The sequence below is a fragment of the Lemur catta genome, chromosome 15, assembly GCF_020740605.2.
Source record: "Lemur catta isolate mLemCat1 chromosome 15, mLemCat1.pri, whole genome shotgun sequence".
NCBI classification, from domain to species: Eukaryota; Metazoa; Chordata; class Mammalia; order Primates; family Lemuridae; genus Lemur; species Lemur catta.
In genome coordinates, this window is record NC_059142.1 from 56,614,340 (window position 1) to 56,625,499 (window position 11,160).

The following is an 11,160-nucleotide window of genomic DNA, read 5'->3' on the forward strand; positions in this document are numbered from 1 at the left end:
AGCAGATGCAAGGATGGGCAGTAAAATCAACTTTATTTGGCCAATGTGTCCAATTCCATATTGTGATAGAAATGCCCGAAGAAGTGCCAGCGTCTGACCCGGCTTCCTCCTGGGCGTCAGCCCCCAGCCTGGGCCAGGTCCTGGTTCCACCTGGAGCAGGCCCCAGGCCATGCTGGAGAGTCCGGCAGCCACAGAGCAGTGAGCCCAGGACAGGACGAGGAACCCGGCTTGAGGAGGAGGAACGCCCAGCCCGGCCTGGGGTCTGGGCCCTGGGGCCGGCCATCGCCTGGCTGCCTCCAAGCGTGGGGCTGCCCTGATAGGGCCCAGAGTCTCCACCTGGCCCAGGTGTGCAAGAGCTGTGCTCAGTCATGGCCACACTGGTACCAGGTGCAGAGTGACCATGTCCAGACTGGCTCTGTCCCTCCCTGCACAGGGGACAGGCTTCTCCAACGAGGCCTGGCCAAGGTGGAACAAATACCCTGATGTCAGAAATGTCTAAAAATCCCACAGATGGACTGATTTTAAGTGATAGTACAAACCTCTTTAACAGGAAGGAACCATTACCAGCGTGAGATTCCAAAACATTTTAGCGCGCACTCTGGACAAAACCATGTACAAAAAAGTACGTCACAATTTAAAAAAAGGAAAAACTAGCCCATCAAGATGGGCTGGTCTGGAGATCCATCCCTTTCCAAAAATTGAAAAGCAAAAGGAGGAGACGGGTTTGTTTCCGCATGTCAGGATGAAGCGTCTCTTCAGAGAGGTTCCCTGGATTTCCACGAGGCCCTCCTGCCGCGCAGTGTGCGGCGTTGGGGCGCGAGCTGCTGGGAGTGCAGCCCCGCGAGGCACCACGTCTGGGGAGCCCGGCCTGCTCCGCGTTATAGCTCGTCTTTCACAGCTTTCTGGTCGTCGTCTTCCTCCACATCCGGCTCTTCTGCTTCTTCCAGATCCTCGAGGTCCTGGGAAGAGGGTGGGGCAGATGCGCTCTCCGTCGGGAACCCCGGGAACCCCAGAGCCTGGTCCTCAGACCCTTCCGGCGGGTGTGGAGGGGCATGTCCCCAGCTTGGTCAGACAACAGCCCCGCCCGAGTCAGAGCACGGTAAGCGCTGGGTGTGGTGCTCAGGCCTGCCGGCCGCCAGCTTCCCCACCTACGCCAGGCCATCCTCCCTCGATCCCAGCAGGCCTGTCGCTACGTCCCACTTCCTGCGGGCCCTGCTGGCCCGCACTGGCTGTTCCCTCGACTCCCGGCCTCAGGTGTCCCGCTACGGTTGCCAACCCCCACCCTCCGGCCCCCGCCAATTCCCCAAGCATGACTGTCACCCCATCTCTGGCCACAGGCTGGCCACGAGGACACAGCCAGGCCTGTGCTCCTGGTGCCTCCCAGCGCCCAGCAGGCACTCGTATCAGCAACTTCAGCCCGTGGGCTGGAGACGGACGCTCAGGTCCAGGCCAGCTGGACCCTGTGGGACGTGTCTGAGAAGATTTCCTAAGTAACTTTCCGGTTGTTAAAGACAACTTCAAAATCAGGGAGAGCCACTTCAGCAGGGCATTGGAGAGCATGTCCCTCGTCCCCCCAGCCAAGGTCTGGGGCCCCAGAGCCCCGATGGACCTCTGGTGGCACCCGCCAGCCACCACGTCAGAGCCCAGCAGGCTGTGTGGCAGCCACTTACGTCGTCATCCCCTGCCCCATCCTGGCCACCACTCTCCAGGAACTTCTTGAAGCCCTCCAGCGTCCGCTCTCCGCTGTAATCGATGACCTGGGGAGAGGGGATGAGCCTGGGGCTGGCCCCCGCCCTGTCCCGCCCCGTCCCGTCCCTGGCAGCAGGTTTTCCTTCCCCCGGCTCTGCCCCAACTCCTTTCTGCCCCCAGCTAGTGAGGGGGACCGCTCTGCCCAGAGCCCGCCCCGGCCCCCCTGCAGGCGCACCGTCCTGTCCGGGCTGGCGGGGAAGAACTTCAGCGTGGGGAAGCTGTGCACTTTCACCGCCTCCACCTCGTTGGCCGTCGAGTCCATCTTGGCGATGACAATATTTTCGTGGTCCTTGTAGCTCTCTCCCAGCTTATCCCAGATGGGAGCCAACTGCTTGCAGTGACCACACCACGGGGCATCTGAAAAGAAAGCAGCTCTGAGGCCTGGCCTGGCCCATGCGGCGCCACAGCTCCGCAAGCCATCTGGCGGGGCAGGAGGATCCAAGCTGAGGGAGGCTCCACTTACAGAATTCCACAAAGACATTCTTTTTCTCATCAAAGGCGACCTCTTCAAAGTTCTTCCCAACTAGCACCTTGACGGGCTGCTTGTCCCAGTCCTCAGGCAGCTCCTGGCTCATCAGGTGGGGCTGGAGAGACAGACCGCGGTGAGGATGGTGCTGCCTGGGGGCCCGCAGAGCCCCGGCCCCCTCCCTGGCCAGGGCTGGAGCACACGGCCGCCCACACCTTGATCTTGCCCTCCAGGAAGTGGTGGCAGAACTCTGAGATGGTCTCTGCCGTGAGCTCGTCCGACTCGGGCTTGTACTTGGTCATCTCCTCCTCCAGGGTGATGAGGCGCACGGCCGGGCACTCTTCCTTCTTCAGGCCGAAGAACTCGAGGATGCGCTGGTTGTCGGTGTAGTCGCTGTCGATGAAGATAAACAGGATCTTGGGGAGAAAAGGCACACTGAGACGCGCCCGGCGGGAGCAGGCCGGCCGAGGCTGCCCTCCGCTCTGCCCTCCTCACTTCACTCGGAAGCAGCTCGTGCTCCTCCAGCTCGGACTCTGGGGCGCCCAGACAGACCCGCAGGTGGCTGGGCGCACAGGGTCTGGCCTCGGGGAGCCTCGGAAGGTGGCACTTCCACCACTGTAGGAAGCATCGTGCCGTCCGTCCCCTGGCGCCACCCCACCAGCCGGGAGGGAGGACAGCTCACCTTGCCCTTGAAGCTCTCGGCTGCCTTTTTGAAGTTGCTCAGTTTGCCGTCATAGTCCGACACGCTCTTGGGTAGGAACAGCAGGATGTGTGTCTTGATTTCGCCTCCAAAGATCTTCGGGGCTGTCTGTGTTACAAACACGAGTTACTAGGTCTGAGCCACAAACTAAGCTCTCGATGCAGAACATTCTCCCACTGCCCCCCAAGGCCACCAGACACTTGGACAACAGTGCTGACTAGGGGTCCCTGGCCCACCCTGGGGCCCCTCCTGCACCATCCCCCCACCCGGGGCCACAGGACAGCGGTGGAACCACACCTGCTCAGTGAACTCGATGACCAGGGGCAGCTGGTTGTGCTTGATGAAGTCCAGCAGGTTCTCCTTGGTGACCTCCCCCTCAAAGTTATTCCGGCCTTCGTCAAACTGTGGGCAGACAGGGGACCCTGAGCCTTGCTGCCGTGGGCACAGCTCCCTAGATGTGGCCAACAGTGGCCTGCAGCCCACCCTCCTGCCTGGGAGTTAAAGCCACAGGCCCCAGCAGTGAGGACAGGGCGAACCTGGTCCTCGACAGCCTGGGCGGCTGCAGGTATCACCTACGGCCACTGCTGAGCCCAAAAGTGGCTCCTGCCCACAATACAAGCCTGGTGTGCACGGCCCCCCAGCTGCCCTGGCTGCAGCTGAGTAAGGCTGGGACAGTCTCAGGTGACCGGACCCCATCTCGCTGCTGCCTCTCCACAGAGCTCCGGGCAAGGCAGGCACCGTGTCCTCTGAGCGTGGACAGGGCAGTGAGGTCACACAGGGGGTCCACTGCCCAGAGGCGCAGGGCAGCCCCCATGCACCTGCAGCAGGTCTCAGACTCCCATAGGGTGCACAGAACCCCGGGACTGGGCAGCAGCCAGCTGCAGACCACAGCTTTCGCCACAATCAACACCAGTCTCTGCCCACAGGCCCGAGAGCCTCCACTCCCATGTGCCAGGGAAGCATCTGGGTTTCATGTAAATTACCTTCCTCATCCCCAAGTTCCTAAAACAGCAGCCCTCAAAGTGTGGTCCACAAGCTGGGGCCCCAGACCCTTCAAGGCGTCCACATGGTCAAAACCGTCTTTGTAGTCACACTTGGAGGACAGTGTCTGCCTTTTCATTCTGTCTCTCAGGAGACAGTCCCACAGAGGCTGCCAGATGCACGGTGTCACCACAGATGGCAGGAGAGGGGCCGAACCTAGCTGTCTCCCATTAAGCCAGACATGAAAGAGACTGGCAGAAATCTAAAACACACTCTTGTCACTGAATTGTGGTTTTGTTTTTTGAGACAGTCTTACTCTGTCCCCCGGGCTAGAGTGCAGTGGCGTCATCATAGCCTGCTGCAGCCTCCAACTCCTGGGCTCAGGCGATCCTCCTGCCTCAGCCTCCCGACTGGCTGGGACTACAGATGCCACCACCATGCCCGGCTAATTTTTAACTTTATTTTATAGAGATGGGGTCTCACTCTTGCTCAGGCTGGTCTCGAATTCCTGACCGTAAGCGACCCTCCCACCTCAGCCTCCCAAAGTTCTGGGACTACAGGGGTGAGCTTATGTGCCCCGCCCCCTCAAACGTCTTCAGTGATACTTGGAGAAATGACTCATCTTTACTTACTGGCCATTTCCCTTCACACTTCCCAAACCCTCGCACAGCAGCTGCCACGTCCCGCTCTCATGCGCAGCGCCCCTGGAGCGCCTGGGCCAGACGGACGCTCCAGCTCAGCTAAGGTGACCTGATGCTAAAACTAGGCCACGGATGGTCCCCCGCTGCGAGCCACGTCCCCCACCAAGCCCACCTCTGAGCCTGATCCATCACCCCCACGCTGGTAAACGTGGAGAACGTGGAAAGGAAAAGGGCAGAGACGCCAAGGCCAGGGCACCGTGGAGAGCACCTTTTGGAAATCGAACTGCTGGTCCCGGCCTGGCTCCATCAGGCACACGGCAGGGCCCAGGCCCAGCCCCGGGGAACGGTGCTGAGCCACAATTACAGGTGGACAGAATGATAGCTCTGGCTCCCTCCAGGGCACCGAGCACTGTCTGCACAATTCCAAGTCCCAAGAATGCTGCAGCCATTCCTGTCCCAGGGCAGCAATCTTTTTGGTAGTGTTGTCACATCACACTCAAGCACTGTGTGCTTTGGTGAAAAACAGACAGCCCCATTTAGCAGGGGCAGCTGCAGGAGGCCGAGAGGCCTTGGGCAGAGGTCACCGCTGTTTCAGGCCACAACAATGAACGTCAGAAGGCAGCCACGCCGCAGGCTGGAGCCGGAGACGGAAACATGCAGCAAGTATCAGAATCAAGACAGACACAGGACAAGTGGCTCTGAAACCAGTGGTCCCATCATCAGTGGCCAGTGACCCCAGCTAAGACTTGACCGGGCCCCGTCCTTCCTAGGGAAGGGGGAAAGCGAACAGCACTGGCCACTCCTGGGAGCCGGCCTGCCTGGTCCCGTGTGGGAAGTCCAGGCTTAGCCAGGCTGCCCACAGGGGGTCCCTGGGCAGACAGGAGGACCCAGCTCCCCATGAAGACAGGGGTTAACAGCATGAAGGAAAAGGGACATGTAAAGGCTAATTCAGCAAAGGAGAACACGGGGCCTGGTGGCACAGGAGCAGCCGGAAACCCTAGAGTCGCCTCCTCTCGTAGTTGGAGGGAGCTCTGACTTCAAACATGTCCCCAGATGGCCAGGCTTCTGCTGGAAGCTGCCTGCCACACGCGGGACACCCTGAGTGAACAAGAAAGCGCTGCCCCCTGGCACAGGACCCACGGGGGACTGGCTGGGGCCCAGCCCTGAGCAGACACCAGAGAATTGAGGCAGAAAAAAGAGGACACGAAGGGAGCCCACACGAACCTGCCACGTGCTCAGTCCCTCGCAGGTAGGAACGGGCAACGATCCTAACCTTCAGGGACGTGCGATCACCAGACTACCTGCCCACGTTAAAACAGCCTCTCCGGACACAAAGGGCAATGGGAAGGAGCCGTGTGGCCGAACCGCAAACCAGGCTTTGAGTTTCCCTGGGCCTTGGAGAATCTCCCTCACAGCCCACGGTTCAGGACGAAGCTCAGGACTGTCTAAGGCCCCAGAACCAGTTCACTCCACCCTATCCACACACCAGTTCTTCCCTGGTCAAGTGTCCAGGGTCCTAGGCACCTGTGCAATGACAAGTGGCTAATTTAGTAGCTCTGTTCCCTTTGGGGAACACTGCAGGAATTTCTATTGAGTAGTGTGTGGTATCTTGAGTAATTCTGAGGCACGGGCTGTAGCAACAAGCCAAATGACAAGGACAGGGAAACAAAGCCATCCCAGGTGTACCTGGGCCACTCACACTCTGTTTCTGTCTCCAAGAACACTCCGTCCCAGCCTGTCGGGCTGCGTCGCAGTGCCGGAAGGCACTAACCCCAATCACCTGCGTCCAGGCACAGCCGTGTCCCAAGAGCACGGCTCCTCAGCCCCAACCCACCCTCTGGTGACTAAGACGGAAGACAAACCACGAGCCCTGTCCATAAGCTGCGCAAACGTGGTTCCTGTGTGTCCTGAGAGGGACACGTGGTTAGGGCACACGCGGTTGAGCACCAGGCTTTCCAGCAGCCCTTTTCCCAAGAGGAAGGACAATAGGACCAGGGTCGGTGGCCTTCAAAGCCCGGATCCTTAGGGGTTGTGGTGCCCTTGGGGGTCGGGGGCATGGGTGTGGCTTTGCCAGTGGGGTGGGAACATGCCCCAGGGAGCTAACCCTTCAGAGCTTCTGTGTCGCGTGACAAAAAAGTTCTGGAAACAGACGAGTGACAGTTGCATGACACTGAATGTAATTAATACCGCTGAATCACATGCTTAGAAGTGATTACGGTGGTAAACTTTGTTACATATGTTTTACCACAACTGGAGAAAAAACTGACAGCCAAGAGCAGCTCCCATCTAAGGTCTGAGGCCACCGTCTCCAGCAGCTCCTGCAGTCTGACTGCAAAACTGCCACGACAGCCCTGATGACAGCCCAATGACAGCCCTCGGTAACAATCTGGTCAGTCGGAGGCTGCAGGGCAAGGTCCTCCCGCACCAGGGAGAGCAACACCACCCCCTGCAGACCAAGCCCTGAATTGCCCTGGGCGGAGCTGCACGGCGACTCACCTTCTTAAAGAGGACAACCCCATCTGTGTCCAGCTGGTACTTGGAGAACACATCACTGTTGGACGTGATCCCGAACGGTATGTCATCGACGGCCTCTGCTGCCTGCAAGAACTGCTTGGCAAAGTCCGACTCCACGTCCTGGAAGAGGGAAAACCAGAGGGAGCCATGTGCACCCCCAAGACCCCGGCCTGGGAAAGCTGGGTGGGCACCAGGACACCAGGCTCAGGGGACACATGCAGAACTGCTGGCCACAGGCCATGAGGACCTGTCCTCAGACAGTGACAGAAGACAAGGTCAACATGAAGTTCTAAAGCCTCTACCTTGAAGAACCCGATGACGGCCACCTCACTGGACTCCACAAAGGACTCCGCGGCTGCACCGTCAGACAGGATGGTGGCAGCCGGGCCAGTGCGCTTCTTCAGCCAGTTCACAATGTCGTCGGCTTCTCTGCCAGCTACACAAACAAACAGAGGTTCCAATCTCAAACAGGGAGTGCTGCCCAACCTCCGTGGCCATTCCCATCTCAGCTCTCTGCCAAATGGGCTGGGGACACCTGACCAAGCACCTAGAGCAGGACGTTCTCGCCACGGGAGAGCCCGACACCTGCCCACCTCCCACTCTCCAGTGTGTGGGACTGGGTCATCCCAGAGTTATTGGATCACAAACCAGTTTTTGGCCGAGCGCGGTGGCTCACGCCTGTAATCCTAGCACTCTGGGAGGCCAAGGCGGGAGGATCACCTGAGGTCAGGAGTTCGAGACCAGCCTGAACAAGAGCGAGACCCACTCTCTACTAAAAAATAGAAAGAAATGATCTGGACAACTAAAAATATATAGAAAAAATTAGCCAGGCATGATGGCACGCCTGCAGTCCCAGCTACTTGGGAGGCTGAGGCAGGAGGATCGCTTGAGCCCAGGAGTTTGAGGTTGCTGTGAGCTGGGCTGACGCCACGGCACTCTAGCCCGGGCAACAGAGAGAGCCTCTGTCTCAAAACAAAACAAACAAACAAAAAAACCAGTTTTCTTCTCTAATCCTTCCACATCTTCTAAATTTTGACATCTAACACATTACCTGTCACTCTAGAAAAAAGTGTTTTTCCTTGGGGTCATGGTGTTTTAGTATAAAAATAGAATAAAAACTTTGAAAACAAAATTATCATTTCTAATTTAATAAAAAATGTTTCATGTAATTATAGACAGGAAAAAAGAATGAAAAAAATGAAAATAAAAAAATAAAAGTTATTTTTTATTATTTTCTGTGCATGAGTTATATGCAACTTGAAAAATAGTTCTCACAGCTCCCAAAATGAAGAGATGTGTGAGTTACATGTGCCTCATGAGGCCCCAGGCTCAAAACTAGCATGAGTTAAATACAACTCACATGGCAGTTAATATGTTAAATTCAGTAACACACACATCGTCCCCCAATGGTCTCACCCCAGTCCTCATCTTATTAGAGGGGTGGTTCCTAAGTTAATCTTCACGCCAGTTTCCCCCCCTGAGAAAACAGGCCAAAATCTACCCTACTAAACACTCCTAGGCCTCAAAACTTACTCTAGGTGAGTCAGGCACTCTTGCTCGTGGCACACCCTATACACCTCCCAGACCAGTAGGGAGTAAAGGTCACACACTGGCATGCCACCAAAAACAGACAAAATGACAGGAAACCTGCTTCTCCTAAGAGGTGAGGCTAAAATGGATAATTAAAGAATTATTCTTTTTCCCTCCTAGAGCTTGACTATCTGGTCCAACTTGGGAAAGGTTGTGATTCTCAGATTTAAAAGGATTCTGACAAGTGGTAACAAAAAGCTGAGTCACTTTTTTGAGTCATCCGGTTACAGGTGGATTTAGCAGTACTTATCTCACCTATGAAACCTAAGTGCTAGCAACAGAACCACAGTGACTTTGGACAAAGCACCTCCCATCCCAAAAGTGAATGCAAGTAAAAAACAGGAACATCGAACAACAGAGAGAGAGACAACCACGGAAGCTGGTGACACTAGAACAGGACATGGTTGCTTAAGGGGACACCGCTGCTAACGCCAGGATGCGCTGGTTTCAGGCTGCCCAGCACCCGGGGCTGAGGCATGTGCCACGGAACGGGTTTTATAGACCCAAGAGACTTCTTTTGCCACTAGTAACTGATTTGGCTACAAAGGGGCCCAGACTCCACAAGAACAGCTTCAGAGGCGGCCTGAGAGTAGCTGAGAGCTCGTGCTACGGGTGGAGCTGGCTTGAACTGAGGTCCACCTCTGACAGGAGTGGCCATAACTCAGCTGCTCTAAGCCCCAGCTTTCATCTGTGAAAGGCCACCTCTGGATCCAATGGGCAATCACACAGGCACCAGGCCTAGCAGGCGGCACGCTACGGCACAGTTACATGTCACCCTAAGTGATATAGCTACCTGGCTGATCCGAGACACAGGGACAGCTCCAAGAGCCCCGTGTGGTCAGAAGGGCACCAGCCTCCCTCTCCTCACTGGCCAATCTCCAGACAGGCCCCAGCCAACCAGGACATCACCAGACACAGACCCAACACACTTTCCACCTGGAAAGGCTCTTCCAGGATGAGAGAAACTTCCTCACAGGACCCTCAGGGGTGGAGCTGGACAGAGAACCCAATTTGGGAACAGGTTCCCTGCCCACCACTCAGTTATGTTACTGCTTGGGTTTTCAGTTATCTTCCAAGGCCTGCAAGGCAAATTCCTCCACAGAGGCAACGAAAGGGCAGTGCCGCAGCCACACCTGTATATTCTTTGGGGGAAGCCGTATCTCCATTCTTGAAGAATTTGATTGTGGGGTAGCCGCGGACGCCATATTGCTGGGCCAGGTCAGACTCTTCGGTGGCGTCTACCTTTGCCAGTCTGATCTCAGAACCTTCTGCCTTTAGCTTCCCAGCAGCTTTGGCATACTCAGGGGCCAGGGCTTTGCAGTGGCCACACCACGGGGCATCTGAAAAAGAACACAGACAGTAAAACACAGCACTTGACGCAGGCCCACTCCTTCCCTTTCCTTCTCCTTCAAGGCTTCTCTTCACAAAACCTTGTCTGCTCACAGCGACACCCCTCTGAATGCACAAGGCTGAGCTGACAGCTTGGGGCTCTTAGCAATATGAGGACAGAGGCCACCAGTGAAAAACCAACACACACACCCCCCCACATTACCATCAGCACAGGAAGACAAATCCTTTAATGAATCATAACTTCCTACTACCTGCAGGCAATTAGAGCAAATGTGTTCCTGGAAATTCCCTTTAAGAATTAACAAGCCAGAAAAAAGTGAGTAAGTTAATGCCGTGGTCCGCGACCTAGCAATAACTGGCTGTGAGTATGTGACACACGTCCTGAGACTTGAATTTAAAGCTGGTTCTTTACAGTGTGCGAATAAGACTGTCTGCAAGGAAGGCTGGCAGCTGTGCTGGGCAAAGAGCACCCTCCGGAGACAGAGCTCAGGCCTTACACACAAGCAAGGGTCCGAGTTCCAGCCTGCAACACCTTCGTTACAGGTGGTGCGGGCAGGGCTGGACCCGGCTCGCGCTCTGGCGTCTGCGCGGCTCACACATCGGTCCTGCTCCCACGCTACGGAGGAGCCGCGCCACGCAACGGCAGGCACAAAGACCCTCCCTGGCCCGCGGCCCGCGGGCGCCCCGGGCACAAGCGCCTGGGGCCGGGCAGGAAGGATGCCCTTCAGCCGGCGGCCCGGCGCGCTGACAGCCGGCGCGCGCCGCTCGGGCCCCGCGGTGCAGAGGGGCCTGGTCGCGCGGCACTCACAGAACTCCACGAGCAGGTACTTGTGGGCCGCCAGCGCCTCCGCGAAGTTGCTCTTCCTCAGCACCAGGACGTGGTCCTCCTCCTCGGGGGCGTCGGCGCCCACCCGGGCCGCCAGGGCCAGGGCCAGGCACAGCAGAGCGCGGCTCAGCATGTCGGGCGGCGGCAGCGGGTCGTTCGGTTGGCGCCGCCGGGACAGCGGAGGCGACGAGAGCGCGCGTCGTCCCTGGCCTCGCCTTTATAAATCCGAGCCCAAGGCGCGCCCGGGCCCCGCCCTCGCGCGCCGGCCGCTGCGCGCACGCGCCCTCGGGCCCGCCTCCGATTGGCCGGCAGACCCCGAGGCCCGCTTTCGCCACGCTCTGAT

At 57.5% G+C, this 11,160-nt stretch overlaps 1 protein-coding gene across 1 annotated transcript; it reads right to left on the reverse strand.

Annotated features, from left to right (window-relative positions):
• Positions 1 to 14: 14 nt before the first annotated feature.
• P4HB (prolyl 4-hydroxylase subunit beta) lies at positions 15 to 11,160 on the reverse strand. The gene is made up of 11 exons (XM_045569714.1): positions 10,800 to 11,160; positions 9,775 to 9,981; positions 7,354 to 7,487; positions 7,034 to 7,171; positions 3,213 to 3,317; positions 2,898 to 3,023; positions 2,431 to 2,631; positions 2,213 to 2,333; positions 1,925 to 2,106; positions 1,671 to 1,757; positions 15 to 959 (listed from the first exon to the last, which is right to left on the reverse strand). The coding sequence occupies exons 1-11, from the start codon at positions 10,948 to 10,950 to the stop codon at positions 879 to 881; spliced, it is 1,533 nt and encodes a 510-aa protein (XP_045425670.1). The 5' UTR covers positions 10,951 to 11,160; the 3' UTR covers positions 15 to 878.

What these genes read in the sequence shown, in the direction of transcription:
- P4HB (XM_045569714.1), bottom strand. Translation starts at nt 10,950, where the DNA reads ATGCTGAGCCGCGCTCTGCTGTGCCTGGCCCTGGCCCTGGCGGCCCGG. An exon ending in CCGAGAGCTTCAAGGGCAAG is followed by an intron (nt 2,632 to 2,897) that starts GTGAGCTGTCCT and finishes TTTCTCCCCAAG; the next exon opens with ATCCTGTTTATCTTCATCGA. An exon ending in TCCTGGAGGGCAAGATCAAG is followed by an intron (nt 2,334 to 2,430) that starts GTGTGGGCGGCC and finishes CTGTCTCTCCAG; the next exon opens with CCCCACCTGATGAGCCAGGA.